The sequence below is a fragment of the Staurois parvus genome, unplaced genomic scaffold (genome assembly GCF_062004578.1).
Source record: "Staurois parvus isolate SC_StPar_1 unplaced genomic scaffold, SC_StPar_1.0 ptg000090l, whole genome shotgun sequence".
Taxonomy (NCBI): Eukaryota; Metazoa; Chordata; class Amphibia; order Anura; family Ranidae; genus Staurois; species Staurois parvus.
In genome coordinates, this window is record NW_028317886.1 from 24,745,274 (window position 1) to 24,768,794 (window position 23,521).

At 41.4% G+C, this 23,521-nt stretch overlaps 1 protein-coding gene across 1 annotated transcript in view; it reads left to right on the top strand.

Annotated features, from left to right (window-relative positions):
• Positions 1-23,521, top strand: part of ZNF827 (zinc finger protein 827) — a 318,427-nt gene that overhangs the window by 186,108 nt on the left and 108,798 nt on the right. Inside the window, exon 5 of the mRNA XM_089670488.1 lies at positions 2,540-2,770. Coding sequence (XP_089526614.1) covers positions 2,540-2,770 — 231 coding nt within the window. The remainder of the gene's footprint in view (positions 1-2,539; positions 2,771-23,521) is intronic.

The window sequence follows — 23,521 nt, forward strand, 5'->3', positions numbered from 1 at the left end:
TGACCTATAAACTGTACAACTCAATCGAAAAAAAAAACTGAAACCTTTTAGGGGGGGGAGTAAATTTAAAAAACTAAAGTAATGTGGTTGCATAAGTGGGCACACCTTCTTATAACTGGGGATGGAGCTGTGTTGAAAATTAAGCAATCACATTCAAAATCATGTTAAATATGAGTCAGTACACACCTTCCATCATTTAAAGTGCCTCTGATTAACCCCAAATAAAGTTCAGCTGTTCTAGTAGGTCTTTCCTGACATTTTCTTAATCAGATCCTACAGCAAAAACCATGGTCTGCAGAGAGCTTCTAAAGCATCAGAGGGATCTCATTGTTAAAAGGTATCAGACAGGAGAAGGGTACAAAAGAATTTCCAAGGCATTAGATATACCATGGAACACAGTGAAGACAGTCATCATCATGTGGAGAAAATATGGCGCAACAGTGACATTACCAAGAACTGGACGTCCCTCCAAAATTGATAAAAATACGAGAATAAATCTGCTCTGGGAGGCTGTCAAGAGGCCCACAGCAACATTAAAGGAGCTGCAGGAATATCTGGCAAGTACTGGCTGTGTGGTACATGAGACAACAATCTCCCGTATTCTTCTATGGGTGGACTATGAGGTAGAGTGGCAAGATGGAAGCCTTTTCTTATGAAAAGAAACATCCAAGCCCGGCTAAATTTTGCAAAAAAACACATCTGAAGTCTCTTAAAAGCATGCAGGAAAATGTGTTATGGTCTGTTGAAACCAAGGCTGAACTTTTTGGCCATAATTCCAAAAGATATGTTTGGCACAAAAACAATACTGCACATCACCAAAAGAACACTATACCCACAGTGAAGCATGGTGGTGGCGGCATCATGCTTTGGGGCTGTTTTTCTTCAGCTGGAACTGGGGCCTTAGCCAAGGTAGAGGGAATTATGAACAATATTGGCACAAAACCTTCAGGCTTCTGCTAGAAAGCTGAACATGAAGAGGAATTTCATCTGTCAGCATGACAACAACCCAAAGCATACATCCAAATCAACAAAGGAATGGTTTCACCAGAAGAAGATAAAAGTTTTGGAATGGTGTAGCCAGAGCTCAGGGCTGAATCTGATTGAAAATCTGTGGGGTGATCTGAAGAGGGCTGTGCACAGGAGATGATCTCGCAATCTGACAGATTTGGAGTGTTTTTGCAAGGAAGAATAGGCAAATATCGCCAAGTCAAGATGTGCCATGCTGATAGACGCATATCCAAAAAGACTGAGCGCTGTAATAAAATCAAAAGGTGCTTCAACAAAGATATTAGTTTAAGGGTGTACACTTATGCAACCATATTATTTTTGTTTTTACTTCCCTCCACCTAAAAGATTTCAGTTTGTTTTTCAACTGAGGTGTACAGTTTATAGGTTACATTAAAGGTGGAAAAAGTTCTGAAATTATTTATCTTTGTCTCATTTTTTTTACATCACAGAAACATGACATTTTAACAGGGGTGTGTAGACTTTTTATATCCACTGTATGTTTGCTTTCAATTAATCTTCCGAGAATGCCAACATTGAGTGAAAACTGGCATGCGTCTGTACCGGTAAAGGATAGAATCACACCCAACTTCTGTGTTTATAGGTTATCTACTGTATAGGCTCACTACAATGGGATCAGGGCAAATAAGCCTTGCTCACCCAAAATAGTTTCTGACCCACACGCACACATACAAATAATAGATTTATTGACAGCAGCCGAAATTGGTTTGGTTATTTTATCATGTATCATCCCAAGGTGCTAAAATGTTTCCAGAATTCCGACTGCACACTATAAATGGTACATATCTTCTTACTAGGTATATTGTATAGGCCAATAGACTGGACCAAATGTTGTACAGAATATCACTGTAAAGTTTGGATATTACCCTTGGAGTTGATGACAACTTTATTGAAGTGTCTGCAGTCTGTTACACAGCAGTGACAAAAATAAATAAATATATATGTATATACCGTATATAATTTGTTTATTTTAATAAAAGGAAATAGCCAACAACCTTTTGATGTAGCCCAGATTTGCTGAATATTAGCAGTCTAAATAAAAAAAAATGTGCTCATTTACATACATACAGTATTGGAGCTGTTGTGACAATATCCCCAGTCTGGGGCAGACAGGTAGAAAAATATAGAAATATGCAATTTATTCCTAATAGGATGCACTCTCTCTGATGGACTTATCTCTAAAATACAAGTTTACTCTTTTATTAAAAACCTTGTATGAGTTTACTCACCTCCCTCCTATCTAGTATGCCCCAAATAGACATCAGAGGCAGTGCAGGCCAGATCCTTACTACCTGGCTCTCAGCCATGCTAGGCAGAGCTAACAGATGACATTATAGAAAAGTTCAACTGCAAATGTAATCATCACTAAAATGATTTTCAAACTGCTACATAAAGTGTTACAATGTGCTAGACTGCCTACCTTGAAATAATAATTTTCTTTGAGGAAGAGAAATTTAGTGTAGACCAGTGTATTACCTATCTCTCTTACGCAGTACTTTTTCTTTATTCGTAGCTGCAAATCAAAAAGAGACTCTGACTCTAACCGTTAAAGTAAAAGAAGAACCTAAAGATGAAGAAATTAGCAGTTCCCTGTCTCCACATTCTGGTTATACCTACAGCCATGAATCCGAGGCACGCCTCTCCAGCACACCAGATGAAGCCAAGACCCAGGAAACACAGCCAAATCTATTGACACAGGATATCTCTGTCAAAGCAGCATCTGAGCTCCTCATGAAGCTTTCAGGTAATTAAAGCTGAAGTTTAATCTGCTTTTATTTTGCCTTCTCTGGTTCCTCATTTCACTCCTCATCAATATGCTAATGAAGTTTTTAAATAACACATTTCCATTTTCATTACATACTTTTTTAGACCAGGTGATGTCATCACTGGGTCTCTGTGCTTCTCTATGCAATTCGGGAAGATCATGTCTAGTGGAAGGGGCCAACAGGGTGCTGTACATAGGTTCCTGAAGACATCATAGCACTCTGCTTTGATAGTTGTGTGTCAATCTGGAGGATAGGGTTTTCCTAGGAAAGCTTCATATGCATACCCAGGTAATGCTCACATACGTTGCTGAACTTCCATGTTTAAAAGAACTGAAATCCACTGAAGGAAAGGGGTGGGCCAGAGACTGTAAAGCTGGAGAGTTAGGGTCCTTTCACAGGGTCGGATAACAGGTCTGTGTCTACTCCGCTGCTGCAGAGCAGACACAGAGCAGCTCGCTCTCCTTAATGGATGGTTGGATGAAAATGGACCGCCTTTCTATTTCTATCTGACCCGATCTGACGGACAGAAGGGGATTTGGATCCCCATCCATCCCTTTTTTGTGGGTCGGATTGATATGGAAGTCTGTGGGTGTAAATGGGCACGTCTGCTTACATCTGCTGCTCCATAGAGGAGAATGGAGGTTCCGATTGGGTCCGCCTGAAAAACGGCCAGGCGGACCCTATCAGGATGTCCATGTGAAAGAGGCCGAAAGCAGAGGAGCCTGTGCAACAGTGCAAGACTTGAGGGTAAGGCTGAAGTTCGGCTTTAATGCAGTAATGCTTTTCATCACCTCTCTAGTGGATGCTCTGTAGAAATTCACCTTGGCCACTGTCATAACAAGCTTGGCTGAAAAGCCATGACTGATCTCTTAGTCATACCAAAGGTACAGAACATTTAATGTTCCACTGAGGAGATCAAGACCTGTCTTCCCATCTTAAAAAGAAAAAAAAAATCTCTTTAAATGCCATATATGCCTTTTAGATGGAAGGAAGGAAGGGTGGATGGGTGGAAGGAAGCGAGGGATGGGAGGGTGAAAGGGGTGGGTGGAAGGAAGGAAAGGAGGGGTGGGTGGAAGGAAGGGTTGGTTGGATGGAAGGAAGGAAAGAAAAGGTGGATGGAAGGGAGGGGTGGGTGCAAGGTTGGGTGGTTGGAAGGAAAGGAAGGGTGGGTAGAAGGAAGGAGAGGAGGGGTGGGTGGAAGGAAGGAAGGATGGGGTGGATGGAAGGAAAGAAAGAAGGGGTGGATGGAAGGAAGGAAAGAAGTGGTGGATGGAAGGGTGGGTGGTAGGGAGGAGTGGGTGGAAGGAAGGATGGGAGGGAGGGGTGGAAGGAAGTAAAGGGATGGATGTAAGGAAGGGTGGGTGGAAGGAAGGAAGTGAGGGGTGGGAGGAATGGAGAGTGGGTGGAAGGAAGGAAGTGAGGGGGGGGGGGGAATGGAGGGGTGGGTGGAAGGAAGAGAGGAGTTGGTGGAAGGAAGGGTGGGTGGAAGGAAGGACGGATGGAAGGAAGGGAGGGGGGTGGAAGGATGGAAAGAAGGGGGGTGGAAGGGAGGGGAGGGTAGAAGGAAGGGGGGTGGGTGGTTGGAAAGAAGGGGACGTTGGAAGGATGGAAGGGAGGGGGGGTTAGAAGGATGGAAGGAAGGGAGGAGGGAGGTGGAAGGGAGGGAGGGGAGTTGGAAGTGAGAAAGGGGAGATGGAAGAATGGAAGGGCGGGAGAGGGGGTGGAAGGAAGGTTAGGTCAAACTCACCATGACTCCTTCACAAGTATCAGAGCTGTGACCGTCGGCTGCTGTGTTCAGTTTCCCGCCCACACCTCTGAAGCTGCACGGACTGGAGTGCGGGTTGGCACAGGGGGGAGGCAGAGCAGATCCAGCCTCTCTCCCCTCTTCTCCTATTGGTGCGGAGGATGGAGGGAGGGGCTGGGCTGCTGGGCAGTGAGAAGAACACCGTAGCTGGAACACAGCGGCGGTGGGAGGAAGGGAGTGGGGGCGAAAGAAAACCATTCTGTGCAGCGGTGGAGGTGGCGAGCAGCGCCAGGGCTAGGGGTGTGTGGGAGGGGCGGCGGTGGTTGTGGTGACAGGCAGCGATCTCCTGTATGACTTTAAATGAAGCAGCTGGAAGCTGCTTCCCTCCTCTCCCTCCTGTGGCTTCCAGCTGCTTCATTGAAAGCCATACAGGAGATTGCTTCCTGTCACCACAACCACTGTCACCCCTCCCACACACCCCTAGCCCTGGTGCTGCTCGCTGCTTCCACCGCTGCACAAAACTGTTTTCTGTCTGCCCCCCCTCCCTCCCACCGCCACTGTGTTCCCGCCACTGTGTTCTTCTCACTACCCAGCCCAAATTTCAAGGGCGGCAGCCAGGGATGGTTGGCAACTCTCCTCTGGGGGGATTCAGACACCCCTGACACCCCCCCCCCCTTATCTACGCCCCTGCAGGCTGTTATGCAGGCTGACTGGTTTTAATACTTTCTAAGCTACTGATCCTCACCACCTACATACACTAATAAAACTGGAAACAAGTCAGAGACTTGTGGTAACATGATTCAAAGGGCTGAACAACATAGTCAGCATGACGACCAGGAAACTAGCATTCTTAAAAAAGCAGTGGTAGTCTGCATGCATCTGTCTACCAGGACAGATTTCTTTTAACGGTTATAGAACTTCAACCCACATGTCAAGCTATGTATCTTAAAGCATTACCTGCAAGGTAATGGTATAATGTGATAGTTTGCATTGCATACTAGCACATTATGAAGGACTTGCCATAAAATGAAGCCCTCCAGTGGCGCACTGTCACAATTGACAGGACTTCCATCTTCACTGGTTTTCCTTCTGGGTTTCAAGATCAGAAATGTGTTTGTAGCTCCTCCGTACAAAGCCATAACATTTTTTGTCACTTTATTAGTAGACATCTTATGTTGTTTGTTAGTTTTAAAATGTGCTACATCAATCAAATTGTGATAGTCTGTATTAGTCTAAAATATTACACAGGACAGCCAACATAAGAACATATAAGTCAAAAACACAAGTTATAGGGAATTATAATTACTATTACAATACAGGATTTATAGAATTATTTACGTCCCGTGGACTTTTCCACATATTGTAGTTTTACAAACTGAAAAGGAAACACAAAAAATTGTATTTTTACTGTTTGATTTACACAATAATACCAGACACATACACTGAAATTATTTTGTCAAAACAAATATTAACTAAACAGAAAAGTACAAATTCACAAATGGAGTCAAAAAATGAAGTAGATCACTTTAGTTAAATGAGCCCTTTGACTCCATAGAGTGAAACAATTTAAGGCTTTTTGGTGCTGTAAGGTGCTTATTTGAATAATGTCTCACAGTACTCTAATTTGTGAATGCTATATGAACGTTTGTATAGATGTACACCTGGTAAGTCAAAAGCAAGTAGGGAGTATGGATGCAAGCCGATCCTTTGGTGGCAGCAATGTTTGTGTATGAAAACAGAAAAATAGACTACAATTGCAATATGTGTTTCATGCCCCCTTTCCTGAGTCCGTGCTTGGCAAAACTACATTTGGTTATAGTTATGGCTGCATGTAATTTTACCAGCTTTAAACATCAGTTTCCAGAAAATGTTGCCCTTTTTTGTCAAGCCTGATCTAGCTCTGCTGGATTGGATTTGATCTGTTAGTAGACTGTATAGATTCTCAGTTAGGATCTGGGCTCTGGTTGAGCCATATTAACATATTTAAGTTTTTGGTTTACAGTTGTGCTGAAAAAGTTTGCATACCCTTGGAGAATTGGTAATATGTATTTACTATTTTTAACCATTTCCCCACCGCCCCATAGCAGAAATACAGCTACAGGGGTGGCAGGGGTGTGCAAAATCACATGTGTGATTTTGTATTTCCAGGTAGCGCGTGAGCTGCATGGGCACTGTACAGCCATCCAGAGCAGTGTGCTTACAGTGAAGCAGCAACACACCGCCAACCCTTTGATCGCCCCTCATGTTAACCCCTTCCTGCCCAGTGCCATTAGTACAGTGTCAGTGCTTTTTCTTTTAGCACTGATCACCAATACGGTGTCATTGGGGATGTCAGTGACACCAAGTCAGTTCCCCCTAGTGTCAGAATGCCTTCCGCAGTCCCGCTATAAGTCGCTGATCACATTACTAGTATATATAAAGAGAAAACAAATTCAAGTATATACAGTATATACCACCATTTGTAAATGCTATAACTTTCACTTAAACCAATTAATTTACATGTATTGGGATATTTTTAGCAAAGACATGTAGCAGAATCCATTTTGGCCTAAATTTTATGCCGAAATTTGATTTTTTTAATTTTTCTACTGGACATGTTTAATAGCAAAAAGTAAAAAATATTGTTTTTTTTCTTAAAATTGTTGGTCTTTTTTTTATTTTATAGCGCAAAAAATAAAAACCACACAGGCGATCAAATACCATTGAAAGAAAGCTCAATTCGTAGGGAAAAAAGGACGTAAATTTTATTTTGGTGCAGCGTTGCATGACCATGCAAATGTTAAAGTAACGCATCACCGTAACACAAAAAATGGCATGGTCAGGAAGGGGGGTAAATCCTCAGGAGGGCAAATCCTAAGGAGGGCACGTGGTTAAAGAAAACATGCACAAGCAGGCAAAACACATTTCTTTTATTTTTTATGACATTCATATTCAATTGTAGGTCATAACAGAATGGCACAATTATAAAACAAAACATTGCAAAAATGAAATGACCCCTGTTCAAAAGTCTGCACACCCTTACTTCTTACTACAATGCATTGCCCCCTTTAGCATCAGTGACAGCTTGCAGTCTTTTGTAATAGTTGCCTTTGAGGCTCTGAATTCTTGCAGGTGTTATAGCTGCCCACACCAGAAGGTATATAACTTACAAAATGTTTGCCTTTTATTAACCGCCTCCTGCCCGCCATATAGTAATATGGCGGATGCAAGGTGGTTCTCTCATTCTGGGAGGACGTCATATGACGTCCTCCCATTCTAACCGCGCATGTGCAGCTCCCACAGCTGATCACATGTAAACAAGGAAATGCTGGTTATCGGCATTTCTCTCCCCACGAGCTGTCACGCTGACAGCTCGTGAGGAGAGGAGAGCCGGTAATTGGCATTCCTTGGTGGGGACATGTACACAGATCATCAGAGCACTGATGATCAGTGTGCCCTGATGATCTGTGTAGCCACAGCAGCGCCACCTGTCAGTGTCCATCAGTGCCATCTCTCAGTGCTCACCCATGCCACCTGCCAGTGCCCATCAGTGCCACATTTCAGTGCCACATCAATGTCACATATCAGTGTCCATCTGATCTGCCTTTCAGTGTCACCCATCAGTTCCAGTCAGTGCTGCCAGTCAGTGCCACCTATCAGTGTGCATCAGTGCCGCCTATCAGTGCCCGTCAGTGCCGCCTATCAGTGCCACCTATCAGTGCCATATATCAGTGCCGCCTATCAGTGCCATATATCAGTGCCATATATCAGTGCTACCTTTCAGTGCCCATCAGTGATGCCTGTCAATGCCCATCAGTGCCACCTACCAGTGCCTCCTCATCAGTGCCCATCAGTGCCACCTATCAGTGTCCATCAGTGCAGCCTATCAGTGCCCATCACTGCAGCCTCATTAGCGCACATCAGTGAAGGAGAAAAATCACTTATTTACAAAATATTTTAACAAAAACTAAGACAAAACGTTTTTTTTTTCAAAATTTTCAGTGGTTTTTGGTTTGTTTAAGAAAAAAAATAAAAAACCCAGAGGTGATTAAATACCACCAAAATAAAGCTCTATCTGTCACAAAAAATGATAAAAATTTCATATGGGTACAGTGTTGCATGACCGCGCAATTGTCATTCAAAGTGCAACAGCGCTGAAAGCTGGAAATTGGCCTGGGCAGGAAGGGGGTATAAGTGCCCTGTAGGCTAGTGGTTAAGGAAAATATAGTTTGATGCAGTTGAGATACCCAGTAGAATTCTATTTGTAATAGTTTAGTATGTAGGATGCCTCACTGATCATCTGAAAGCACCATCCTAGTTGAATTTTTATGTCATGTATGGTAATAATAATGGCCGCTTTCACAGGTGGAGGCAAATATTTTATGAAGTCTAAACTACAGTTGTGCTCAAAAGTTTGCATACCCTTGGAGAATTGGTAATATAGTGTACAATATTAGTGTACAGTATAGAATAAACATACAGAAGGGATCCCCTAAGTTAAATGGGACTTTGAAGGCATAACTACATGAACTAAAAATATATGAAGTCTTTATTTTCCATCAACTTTTCACACATATAAAAATTATGGCATGACAAACCATTTCCAAAAGATCATATTGCAGCATGACATCACCATCAAAAGATATTGTTTGGTTACAGAGATAATTTATAAAGATCCAACGCTTTTCTGAGTAATTTCACTCCTTCCTCAGGGAAAAGAAAACTCTGCACAAAGGTGATATAATCTGAGATTGAAAGTACATTTGTTTAGAACACAACATATGTCTATAAGAAATATTTGCATAGTTCCAAGTATACGGATATACTCACAATATAGAGAAGTAAAAAGACACATAAATAAATCTTCAACCAAACCTTAAAGCAAGGCTTCAATTTGCCACCACCTCCCAGCCAGAGCACCAGTGGGTCTCAAATACCCAGGAACCCCCAGAACAAAACACAAGGGCCACTCAGATCACTGCAAAAAAAGGGGGGCTTGGATAGTAAAGAACATCTCCAATGAGAAATTCACACCGGGTGGCGGATCCAAGCGGCATTCCTTGTTGAGGCACCATGGGATTGGTGTCTAGGTGTCATTTTCTCGCCGTCTGCCCACTTAGATGCTGCCAGTCACTGCCAGATGATTGGATGGACCTCTTAATGAGGTTCCTATATATTTGGGATATTTGCCTTTCACACTTTGATACTCCCTGCTCTTGTTGGCCAGTGTGGATTCTCCTAGATTGCGGTACGGCATTTTTTTCGTGGCGAGCATTATGTAGAATTTTATATCTGTTAGGAAGTTTTCCCCTTCTTTTTGGGAATTAGGGCCTTGTATTTATGCATTTTTCTCCATTTTTGTTGGTTCAATGATACATATATTTATTGGTTTCCCCGTTGATATTATTTTTAAAAGTCCATGTGGCTTGACCGGATACATATTTTTGAAGATTCATACCTACACGTTCTCTGGTTTATCTGTATAGATCTGAATGATTTTTCTGAAATATCTAAATGCTCACAAGTACAATGGGCTTATTTCAGAGGTTACTGTATGTAATTGCTTTTTTCCACTGTTTGAATTTCTCATTGTTCTTTACTATCCAAGCCCCCCTTTTTTTTCAGTGATCTGGGTGGCCCTAGTGTTCTGTTCTGGGGGGGTCCTGGGTATCTGAGACCCACCAGTGCTCTGGCTGGGAGGTGGTTGCAAATTGAAGCCTTGCTTTTCAGTTTGGTTGATGATTTATTCATGTGTCTTTTTACTTCTCTATATTGTGAGTATATCCATATACCTGGAACTATGCAAATATTTCTTATAGACATATGTTGTGTTCTAAACAAATCTATTTTCATTCTTACAGATTATATCACCTTTGTGGAGTTTTCTTTTCCCTTAGGAAGGAATGAAATTACTCAGAAACACGTTGGATCTTTATAAATTTTCTCTGTAACCAAACAATATCCTTTGATGGTGATGTCATGTTACAATATGATCTTTTGGAAATGGTTTGTCATGCCATAATATTTATATGTGTGAAACTTTGATGGAAAATAAAGATTTCATATATTTTTAGTTAATGTATTTATGCCTTCAAAGTCCCATTTAACTTAGGGGGGTCTCTTCTGTATGTTTGTTCTATATTCTGGGGATGATGGCTGTTTATCACGAAGTTTCCGTTTTCTTTCTCTATAGTGTACAATATGTACAAATTTTTAACGAAAACGTGAGTGGGAAAAACACATTTCTTTTATTTCTTTTGGGATTCATATTCAACTGTAGCTCATAACAAAATGGCACAATCATAATACAAATCATGGCAACAAGTAAACAAATGAAATTCCCCTGTTCAAAAGTCTGCATACCCTTAGTTCTTAATACTGAGTATTGTCCCCTTTAGCATCAATGACAGCGTGCAGCCTTTTGTAATAGTTGTTTATGAAGCCATGAATTCTTGCAGGTGGTATAGCTGCCCATTCATCTTGGCAAAATGCCTCCAGGTCATGCAAAGTCTTTGGATATCTTGCATGAACCGCACATTTTAGATCTCCCCAGGGTGGTTCAATGATATTAAGGTCAGGAGACTAAGATGGTCACTCCAGGACCTTCACCTTTTTCTGCTGTAACCACTGAAGAGTCAACATGGCCTTGTGCTTAGGGTCATTGTTGTGTTGGAAAGTCCAAGAGCGTCCTATGCAGGGCTTTGATGCCAAACAATGTAAATTGTTTGCCAGTATTTTCTGATAACATGCTGCATTTATCTTGCCATCAATTTTTACAAGATTACCCGTGCCTTTAGAGCTCGCACACCCCTGAAACACCAGTGAGCCACCACCATGTTTCACAGTGGGGATGGTATTCTTGTCGCTATAGGGCTTGTGGACCCCTCTCCCAACATAGTGCTTATGGTTGTGACCATAAAGCTCTATTTTGGTCTTGTCACTGCAGATTACAGTGTGTCAGAAGCTGTGAGGTGTGTCAAGGTGTTGTCGGGCATATTGTAACCGTGCTTTTTTGCGGCATTGGCATTCTTCTGCCAGTTGTGGCTGCAATCTTTCTTGGTCTACCTGACCTTGGCTTGGTATCAAGAGTTTTCAGAATTTTTAAGGCTTTGGATATCTTTTTATATCATTTTCCATCTTTATAAAGTTCCATTACCTTGTTATGCAGGTCTTTTGACAGTTCTTTTTTGCTTCCCATGGCTCAATATTTAGCCTGCTCAGTGCATCCACTTGAGAGCTAAAAAAAACGTATTAGCTATTTATACACTGACACTAATTGCAATTTAAAAAGCCACAGATGTGAGAAATTAACCTTGAATTGCCATTTTTTTAACCTGTGTGTGACACCTTGTGTGTCTGTACCAAGGCCAAACATTCCAGGGTATGTAAACTTTTGATCAGGGCCATCTAGGTGATTTCTCTTATTATGATTTAAAACTAAGCCAAACAACTCTCTGATAACAAATGGCTTCATGTGATCACTATCTTTAAATAGCACGATCAGTCATATTTTCAATATCAATGCCAATATTTCCCAGTTTCTGCCAGGGTATTCAGACTTTTTAGCACAACTGTATATTTAGGTCTTTCTGTGTCTACGAGGAAGGTCAACCCGTACTCCATACTTGCAGATGAAAACAGGTTTACCTCCTATATTTGGCTTAATCCATCTTGCCCTCAGCCTTTACTGATGTTGTACTATCTGATAATGAAAATTCCACAACCTGATGCTACTGCCAACATACATTAATGTGTGAACAGGAGATGATAAACTGTATTGGTTATCGTCCTCACATAGCATACTAGATAACCTATTTCTCCATGTTTGGCATATCTTCCTTGACTTTGGAAAACATCATACAGTGTATGTGTGTATATGTATGTATGTATGTGTATGTGTGTGTGTGTATATATATATATATATATATATATATATAGCCCTCTGTTCTTAGCTGTATAGGGAGCTTAGAGAGGTGGAGTGGTGTGTCAGCAGGAGGAAGAGAAACAGCAGTACAGGGATCTACCCAGCGAAGAGTTGTACAGGGAGGGACGTGTCAGCACAGGTCTGGCCACTGGAATACAGGCAGGTATTTCACACAAAGGAAGCAATGCAAAGAGAACAGAACACTTTTTAAAGTGCATGGTAACACAGGAATATGAAATGTTGGGGTAACATGCACTTTAATGCCCTCTTTACCCAGCCATTGAGTTTTGTTGAATGGCTTTCTCTGGGCAGAGTCATTGTTGTGCATCCTTTGCATTTTGTAATTATCTATTTAGTGATGCTTCAGGCATCAGGTGTCTGGGATACATTTTTGTGAAACCCAACCCTGATTGGTGCTTCTCCAGTACTTTATCTCAGATGATCTGATAGCTTATCATGATTCTATTTCTTTAATTTTCTAACAACTGTACAGTTGTCCAGAAACAGGTGTGTTTATATTGAGATCACGTGACACTTAAATTTGCACAGGTAAATTTGATTAAACTTGTCTTTGGAAGGCATCTGGTCGCACTTGAGCTTATTTGGTGTTTTCACAGCTAAATTGGGGAAAATGTATGCAATCAAGGCTAGTTTATTTATTGTAAATTAGTTAGAAAAGGTTGTAGATCCTTTCCCACTTCAACATTATGGACTGCTGTTTGTGTTATAATACTACAAAAGATGTAACTGTTCCTGGAGTGAATATTTGGGTAGAGAACTATGAATGTTATTTCTTTTCACATATTTTTAAACAGCATTGCAATCTACACATAAAAATGAAACATTATGGGGCGAGGCTGTAGCTGAAATGGTCTGCATGTAATGTGTGATACTTGTAATTAATTTAAAAAAAAACCCCATCTTGTAGAACCTTGGCAAAATTGGCATGATTCCACCCAGCAGTGCACAGTTAAGGAGTTTGGGGATATGAAACATAACAGAGTGAAACTACCATCTGTGACTGTCTGATCAAGCCCATCTCACTGCTCTGCTGATTGTTGTATTAGCGGCTGCTATTACATCACCGGGGTCAGGCTGGTGCACGGATCATACAGCTCAGTGAACACAACACCTACTGACAGACAGTTGTTGAATGTCATGTGGTTTAAATATGCTAAAATGCACAAATAAAATAAAGATAAATGATATGAGCCCTGCCATCAGGATCGTGTTTCAGCAGCCTCTTGAGTTCTATACTGCAGTATATGTGTATATGTATGTGTGTATGTATGTATGTATGTATATATATATATATATATATATATATATATATATATATATATATATATATATATATACACACACAGTGGATATAAAAGGTCTGCACACTCCTGTTAAAATGTCAGGTTTCTGTGATGTAAACAGGTGAGAGAAAGCTAAATAATTTCAGAACTTTTTCCAGCTTTAATGTGACCTATAAACTGTGCAACTCAATTGGAAAACAAACTGAAATCTTTTAGGGGGGGAAATTAAACATAAAAAACTAAAATAATCTGGTTGCATAAGTGTACACATCCTCTTATAACTGGGGATGTAGCTGTGTTCAGAATTAAGCAATTACATTCAAAATCATGTTAAATATGAGTCAGTACACACCTGCCATCATTTAAAATGCCTCTGATTAACCCCAAATAAAGTTCAGCTGTTCTAGTAGGTCTTCCCTGACATTTTTTTAGTCGCATCCTACAGCAAAAGCCATGGTCCGCAAAGAGCTTCCAAAGCATCAGAGGGATCTCATTGCTAAAAGGTATCAGTCAGGAGAAGGGTACAAAACAATTTGCAAGGCATTATATATACCATGGAACACAGTGAAAACATTCATCATCAAGTGGAGAAAATATGGCGCAATAGTGACATTACCAAGAACTGAACGTCCCTCCAAAATTGATGAAAATACGAGAAGAAAACTGGTCTGGGAGGCTGCAAAGAGACCTACAGCAACATTAAAGGAGCTGTAGGAATATCTGGCAAGTACTGGCTGTGTGGTACATGTGACAACAATCTCCCGTATTTTTCCTGTCTGGGCTATGGGGTACAGTGGCAAAAACACATCTGAAGTCTCCCAAAAGCATGTGGGAAAATGTGTTATGGTCTGATGAAACCAAGGTTGAACTTTTTGGTCATAATTCCAAAAGATATGTTTGGCGCAAAAACAACAATGCACATCCCCAAAAGAACACCATACCCACAGTGAAGCATGGTGGTGGCAGCATCATGCTTTGGGGCTGTTTTTCTTCAGCTGGAACTGGGGCCTTAGTCAAGGTAGAGGGAATTATGAACAGTGTTCCAAATACCAGTCAATATTGGCACAAAACCTTCAGGCTTCTGCTAGAAAGCTGAACATGAAGAGGAACTTCATCTTTCAGCATGACAACGACCCAAAGCATTCATCCAAATCAACAAAGGAATGGCTTCACCAGAAGAAGATTAACGTTTTGGAATGATGTAGCCAGAGCTCAGGGCTGAATCCGACTGAAAATCTGTGGGGTGATCTAAGAGGGCTGTGCACAGGAGATGCTCTCGCAATCTGACAGATTTGGAGTGTTTTTGCCAAGAGGAGTGTGCAAATATTGCCAAGTTAAGATGTGCCATGCCGATAGACTTTTACCCAAAAAGACTGAGTGCTGTAACAAAATCAAAAGGTGCTTCAACAAAGTATTAGTTTAAGGGTGTGCACACTTATACAACCATATTATTTTAGTTTTTTATTTTTACTTCCCTCCACCTAAAAGATTTCAGTTTGTTAGTTTATAGGTTACATTAAAGGTGGAAAAAGTTCTGAAATTATTTATCTTTGTCTAATTTTTTTACATCACAGAAACCTGATATTTTAACAGGCGTGTGTAGACTTTATATATACAGTTGTGTTCAAAATAATAGCAGTGTGTTGAAAAAAGTGAATAAAGCTCAAAATCCTTCTAATAGCTTTTATTTCCATACACACAAATGCATTGGGAACACTACACATTCTATTCCAAATCAAAACATGAAGAGAAATATATCAAATTTGTGTTGTTCCTCTAGAAAAGTGAAAAATAGACTGTTCAAAAAAATAGCAGTTTGTATTCTTTACAAACTCAAACATTCACTATATAAACTGAAAAATGTTTGAAGATTTTGCTTTCCTTTGAATCACTTAATTAATACTTAGTTGTATAAGCACTGTTATTGAGAACTGCTGTACATCTGTGTTGCATGGAGTCAACCAAGTTCTGGCACCTGTGAATAGGTATTCCAGCCCAGGATGATTGGACTACATTCCACAGTTCTTCTCTATTTCTTGGTTTTGCCTCAGAAACTGAATTTTTGATACCACCCCACAAGTTTTCTATTGGATTAAGATCCGGGGATTGGGCTGGCCACTCCATAACGTCAATCTTGTTAGTCCGGAACCAAGATGTTGCACGTTTACTGGTGTGTTTGGGGTCGTTGTCTTGTTGGAACACCCATTTCAAGGGCATTTCCTCTTCAGCATAAGGCAGCATGACCTCTTCAAGTATTCTGATGTATTCAAACTGATCCATGATCCCTGGTATGCGATAAATAGGCCCAACACCGTAGTATGAGAAAAGTGTTTTTCTTATAAAATTTTGCAAATAAATACTATTTCATCATAAACCGTGGCCAAAATGTATTCCGTTATCTTTTTCGTAAAAAAAAATAATAACCCAAATTAGTTTATAACCACAAATTATAATTTTTAAACATTATTTTTTTAATTTGTTTATATTATTTGTTTTTTTTTGTTTTGTTTTGTTTTTGTTTTTTTACATATGGTCACCCTAGCAGTACAATGTCACCATGGTGACACTGTACTACTTGTGGGGGGTGATGAAGATTTTTTTTTTTTTTACACTGATTGCTTAAAAGCAATAATTTCTCTTTCTCTCTAGCTGCATTCTTGCAGCCATTGAGAACTACTGTGTGAGCTGTGATTGGTCACAGCTTGTCACATGGTACAAGGCTGTTGTGAATAGCCTTGTACTATGTGACCTCTGTGATCATTCATAGATTTCACACGTAGTAAGCAATGATGTCACAAGTGACATCTTGCTTACTACTCTGCATGTGATCACTGATTGGCCAATCAGTGATCACATGATAGGGACCTCGCAGAGAGGTCCCGTCTGACGATCGGTGTTCCACTGTGTCCAGAGGACACAGCGGGCGCCGGATCGCGGTGCTGCGCGCTCCCAGGGAGTGCGCAGAAGCAGGGTGCGGGGAGGCGACCTGACCCTGCACTGCCACCGTCCGGCCGTTTATGTACATGGGCCGGAAGGGAAGTGGTTAAAAAAGAAATCTTGCCTGTTTTTTATACAACCATAGTGATACAGTAGGCTCACCCAGCTGACCTTGGTTGGGACTGTCTTTTCTTTTTAAGACTTTATGGGGGAGATTTCTTAAAACTGGAGATCTCAGAATCTGGTGCAGCTGTGCATGGTATTCAATTTTCTTATGACTTCAATTTGTTTGTTCTGTTAAGCTTTGACAAAACCTGGAAGCTGATTGGTTTTTATGCATAACTACAATAGATTTTGCACAGTCTACTGTAGCAAATATCCCCCAAAGTGTTTTTTCACTTTTGCAACCAAATTTGGATAACACCTGCTTTATATTTGTTACATGTCCCTATGCACATACAATTACTTTAATTAGAAATTGCAGCTTACTTTATTTTAGATGCTCTATTCTGGACTCTCTAGCAAGAAAATTCTAGGTTGTTTTCTTTGTTTATGAAGGTGCTAGGCAGCGGTTTTGCTACAATTAGCTCTGTCTGTACTGTGCAGGCTGATCTTAATTATCAATTGTAGGTAAATTTGAAGATTGCCTAACTTAACAAAGGGTTAAAGGTTTAGAGGCTACCTCTCCTGACCTTGGTCATATCCTGGTTTATAACTGGAAGTCCTTACCATTATCCCTAATCGGTAAGATAAATTTGATTAAGATGAAGTTACTTCCCCCTTTTTTTGGTTTAGAACACTCCTAGCTGGATTCCGCTGTCCCTCTGTAAACAACTAGATTCATGTACCTCCTTCCTATATAATGATGGACCACTGCGATTCAGTCTGTCTACGTTCAAACAGGCCTTAGCCTCTGATGGGTTTGTACTCCCGAATTTTTTTTCTTTACTTCTTGGCTGGGCAGCTTGTTCACACCCACAATTAGCTTACTATCAGCTGGGATAATGCTGCAGCTGTGGTGGAAGCTGTCATATTTGGATCGTATGATGCTTTGCATGAACTGTCTCCTTTACATGAACTGTCGAGTCTCTTACCCACTACCCACACCATGAGAACTAATAAAGTGATTCTAAAGGTTGAATTAAAAAAAAAAATAACAAACCTGTTATACTTACCTTCTCTGTGCAATGGTTTTACACAGAGCAGCCCTGATTCTCTTCTTTTTGGGTCCACCGCTGTCTGTCCTGGCTCCTCCCTTTTGCCGAGGACCCCCAATAGCAAGCCTCTTGCTATGGGGGCACTCGACCAGGCTCGCTCCTGAGCTGTGCTCCTGTGAATGGGTATTGTCCATTCACACAGAGAGCAAGGCTTGGGTCTGCTCCCTTTCTCTCACCTCATTGGCTCATTGGCTGTGATTGAGAGCAGCAGGAGCCAATGTCTCCTGCTGCTCTGTGAGCCAATGAGGAGAGAGACCCAGATGTCATGCACATCGCTGGATCGAGATGGGGCTCAGGTAAGTTAACCACTTCCACTTCCAGGTGGTTAAGGGAGGCTGAGGGGGAGCTGCACCCAGAAGTTTTTACCTTCTTGTATAGAATAGAAAAACCCTTCTGTATTTAGAAACACTTTAAGGCTTGGAATAGGGTTGGCGTACTTCATACAGATGCCTATGGTCGGTGGTCACCATACATACAGTACCTCTGTGTAACAATCTGAATCTTCACAATCATTTTCAGTTACCGAAGCCAACCATTTGGAAAGGCAATTAGTTTTAGGTGATGTGCTTATTGTTAATAAATTTCCTTCCTTCAGGGTGCTATGGTCTAAATATTCTTCCCTAACTTTTTTTGTTACCTTCAACTCCATAATGCCTGTGTCGTTCAATTTGCTTTAGCTCCTATCAGCTTATCCACTTCAAATCTAGAATCTGCTCTGTGAGCCAAGGCCCACTCGACTCTATATAAGGCTTTGCAACAGCCCATCTTGCAGGGATTACTTGCGTGTAGAGAAAAGTAGACTGCTGATATTCCCTATCTTGACAATGGTGATTGGGATGATGTCTGGGATTATCCTTTTCAGCAACCAATTTGCAACAGGGATAAGCTTATACATTTTAAAATCATACATCATTACTACACACCAGAGAGAGTTGGGAAATTTTCAGTAGCCCATTCCACTGCATGCTGGAGATTCAACAGCTTAAATCCAACCTTCCTCCACATCTTCTGGACCTGTCCTGTGATGAGTCATTACTGGGCTCTGTGTCTTTTTATTGGGTCTTGTTGAACCCTCGGCAGATAGAACTACTAGAATGTTACTTGGTCTGCTGCTCTTTTACACCAGAAAAGTGATTGTGCTGCTCTTTAAATCCGTAACCCCACCAACTTACTAAGTGGAATACCCTTATAAATTCTGTTCTTCTGTATAAAGCTACCTATAATGGCAGGGGATGCTTCAATAAATTTGATAACATTTGGTCTCCCTGGGTGAAAAATTCAAATACAGCGTCCCTAGCTAGTATGAGTTCCTTCTCATTACTTTCTCTGATGTGTTGGCTATGTGGCTATGTAAGTCACACACTATGTTTATCCACACTCCCCCTTTTTTTTTTCTTTGGACTCTTAATGTTTGTTTACAGATTATTCTTCTATTTAAATCTCATCATCTGCTGTTATATAAATGGTATCTTATGAAGGATACAGACTGTGTACAGTATCTGGGAGTTAGGGCTTCGTATGTTATTTTCCTGGCTTTGGATGTTTATATCTGACCTGTGGATAATGCTTTGAAATGTGGTGTTTAAGGGTTGCGGCACAACCTGCGTTGTCTACTGTACAAGCAGATCTGTTGGTCGTACCTTAGATTGTACCTTGTGCCTAAAATCAATAAACTGAATTTGATAATAAAAAAGGGTGTAGAGGAAGGGGGGCATGGCGCTGTGACATTCCTTGACTGCAGGCTCATGTTCACCCAGTGGCTATTATAGGGCACCGAGACCTTGGTCTTGGCAGCAGACCCCACAGATAGGTAAAGCGGGCACCAGGGAAGGCAAGAAAAGATATCGGATCAGCTCCCATAAACAACTTCTTCACCCTCTCTGCTTCTGCCTCCCAGTATTCATCCAAGATGGTGCTAGCTCCTCCATCTCTAGCACGCTCTGCTCCTACTCTGCAGGTAGGTTCTCCATGCCGCACTCCTTCCTCTCACATCTCAGACAGGCTTTCCCTCTCCTCCATAAGTGCTTCTCAAGCCTCCATCTGCTCCAGAGAGGGTTTGGACATTGAATCCTACCTGAAATCCCTGCCAACTAAAAGGGACTTTGAATCTCTCATTACCAGGCTTGAACACACATACAAACAGACAGCTATGATCCAGACTAGGGGATTTAGAACAAGTCTCAGAGGAATATGCCAGAGCCCAGAATTCTCATGAGGCTGCTTTGAACACACAGTCCTGATCCATCAGTTAATTTATCAATAAGACGACATAGAGAACCGTAACCGTCACAACAACATTAGGATTCATGGGGTGCTGGAATCCATTGAAACAAAAGACCTGCCTCTGTAGCCCTAGCAATAGTTAACTAGTTTCTCCAAAAACGCAAGGTCTCTCCTATCAAGCTTGATTGTGTCCACAGGGCCTCAGGTCCCAAGAATCTAGATGCTGCTTTCCCAAAGGACATCATATGTCGTGTCCACTTTTATACAATTAAAGCTGAGATTCTTCAAGTGGCTCGTACTCCTTCCTCTCACATCTCAGACAGGCTTTCCCTCTCCTCCATAAGTGCTTCTCAAGCCTCCATCTGCTCCAGAGAGGGTTTGGACATTGAATCCTACCTGAAATCCCTGCCAACTAAAAGGGACTTTGAATCTCTCATTACCAGGCTTGAACACACATACAAACAGACAGCTATGATCCAGACTAGGGGATTTAGAACAAGTCTCAGAGGAATATGCCAGAGCCCAGAATTCTCATGAGGCTGCTTTGAACACACAGTCCTGATCCATCAGTTAATTTATCAATAAGACGACATAGAGAACCGTAACCGTCACAACAACATTAGGATTCATGGGGTGCTGGAATCCATTGAAACAAAAGACCTGCCTCTGTAGCCCTAGCAATAGTTAACTAGTTTCTCCAAAAACGCAAGGTCTCTCCTATCAAGCTTGATTGTGTCCACAGGGCCTCAGGTCCCAAGAATCTAGATGCTGCTTTCCCAAAGGACATCATATGTCGTGTCCACTTTTATACAATTAAAGCTGAGATTCTTCAAGTGGCTCGTACCCAGGTCCAGATATTATCCAACGAAATCCCAGTCCTTCTGCTGCCTGACTTACCTCGCCAAACTCTGGCTATGCATATAGCTCTCAAGTCAGTCACGTCAGTTCTTCAATCCAAAAATATCAAGTACTCCTGGGGCTTCCTCTTTTAACTGTGGGTGACACACAATGGCAAGTCTGCTACTTTTCGCACCTTGAGAGGACTTACCCAATTTCCTGGGGACACTGGATCTCCTGAATATCAGTGTTGTGGATTGGCCCTTGAAATCACCAACTCTGGGTCTGCCCCTAATTTCTTCTGATCACCAATGTCAACACCAGTCCAAGAAGAATCATCCTTGTTCTACTCCTCGGAGATCACCTGATGATTGAAATGACTGCACCCTGCCTACTATTTTTGTGCACCAACGGCTGTTGTGCTCTATGCTATGCTTCTGTCCCACCGTCCCTTAAATGGGCTTGCTGACTCTAGTTCGTCAATAATCTTTTTCATTATTCCTACCTGTGCTAGGCTGCCTAGCCTTGATATAGCCTCAAATTCAGCGAATTAAGCATTTATCTTTCCCCTGTTAGTTTGATAAATACGGGTTGCTTTTGGGCTTTTAGATTTTTGTTTGCCCTTCTCTTCTTAATCCTCACTCTCCCTCCACCTTCCCTATCCCCTGCCCTTCTCCCTCTCCCCCTTCCTTTTGACTCCCTCCCTCTTTCCTATCCGCCCCCCTTTTTTTTCTTTTTCTTGCCTCGCATCATTCTATCATTTGTCCATGCGACCCAGGGTGAGCAGGCCGCGATATGTGCCTTCTGCTTCCCCCTACTAGGCCTACAAGTATTATTTTCCTTGTATTACATTTTTGTGGTGTTTGTTTGCATTACTGTTCATGATACCCAGTACTGGTTTCCTTTGCTGGGTTTCTACCATGCAACTGAACCCTCCTGGATTGCTGAGCCACTTTCTGGCATTAAACGAGTTATTATGTTCACATATAGTTACCTTGACCTTCACAGATCTCTTTCTACCTGAACTGTTTTTTTTTATCTTTTTCTTCCTTCAGTTGTAGAGGACTTAATATGCCCGAGAAGAGACGTCAAATTTTTTATCTCTTCCACAAATGTAAAACTAAGATTTTATTTTTACAGGAAACCCATTTCCGTTCTGGTTCAGTCCCAGTATTCAACAATAAATACTATCCAGTTTGCTACCATAACACTAATCCAAGGTCTTTTTGGTTGCCTTTCACGGGTCCTTTACTCCTGAGATTGTTGACTCTATCATAGATGATCTTGGTCATTTTGTCTTTCTTAAGCTGAAATTTGCAAATGCTATTTATACTCTCGCTAATGTGTATTTCCCCAACCAGGACCAAGTGCGTTTCTTCTCCACCATTATCATGAAACTTGAGACCTTTGGTACCCATAACCTGGTTCTCGGATGAGACATCAATCTGGTCCTCACCCCCATGCTTGACTCTTCTTCCGGTAAGTCTTCCATGTCTTGTTCTTCTCTACAAGGATCAAGACTCTCCTTCATAAGCTAATTCTGGTTGACATGTGGCGTGTTCTCCACTCTTCTGAGAAAGATTACAGTTACTTCTCCCCATCCCCACAACACCTATAGCAGGATCGACTACTTTTTTAATTCTCAAGCCCTGCTTGACTCTGATAGTATAGATATGAGGATTTGGTTTGACCATGCCCCCATATCTTTTGGGCACCCTCCTACTGGTCGGAGAAGTGGGTCTTGGTGCCTCAATGTTAATCTCTTGTTAGACTCAAACATTCCGTACCTTTAAGATCACTCATGCCCAGGATGTTACTCACCCTTGGACTCAGTGGGAGGCCCTTAAATGCATCCTTCGCAGGGTGCTCATTCAACACAGGGCGCAACTCACAAAAACAACGAATGCATAACATTTCTCCCGCATTATCCACTATTTCTCGGCTGGAATATCTCCACAAAACAGACCTTAATGCATCTATCCTACTTGAACTCTCTAATTCTGGTCAGGAACTTCTTCGCCTCCTAGAGCAATATTCTTTCGTGGCAAGGGATAGGACCTGCAAAGTCCTATTATGCTTTCGATAACCAATGCAACAAACCCTTATCTAGGGCCCTACACCCCAGACCTCCAAGAACGTCTATCCCTTTTGTTCGGTCATCCTCCAATATTAAGTGCCACATAACGTGCCACAAAACGTCAGATATCTCTATGGAATTTAGTCAATTTTTTTTTTTTATTTAAATATTTATTAATTTTGCAAAAATAATAACAAACACTTTCATCATATTCATAATAAATACACATAACTATTTCTTATTACTTTTCTTTTTTCCCTCTTAAAACTTCTCCCCCTTCCCCCCTCCCCCCCAACACCCCCCACTCTGCATTCTTTCCCAGCATCTCATCCAAAGCAAGAAGAATATCCTACCCATCCACCCACTCTATATCGTCCTACATTTCACTTTTTCGCGTTTACTCCAAATTTTTCCCATTTCGTATAGTATATCTCCATCTTATCTTCCTACATGTAATAAAGCTTCTCCATCTTACTAATCCAGTTCA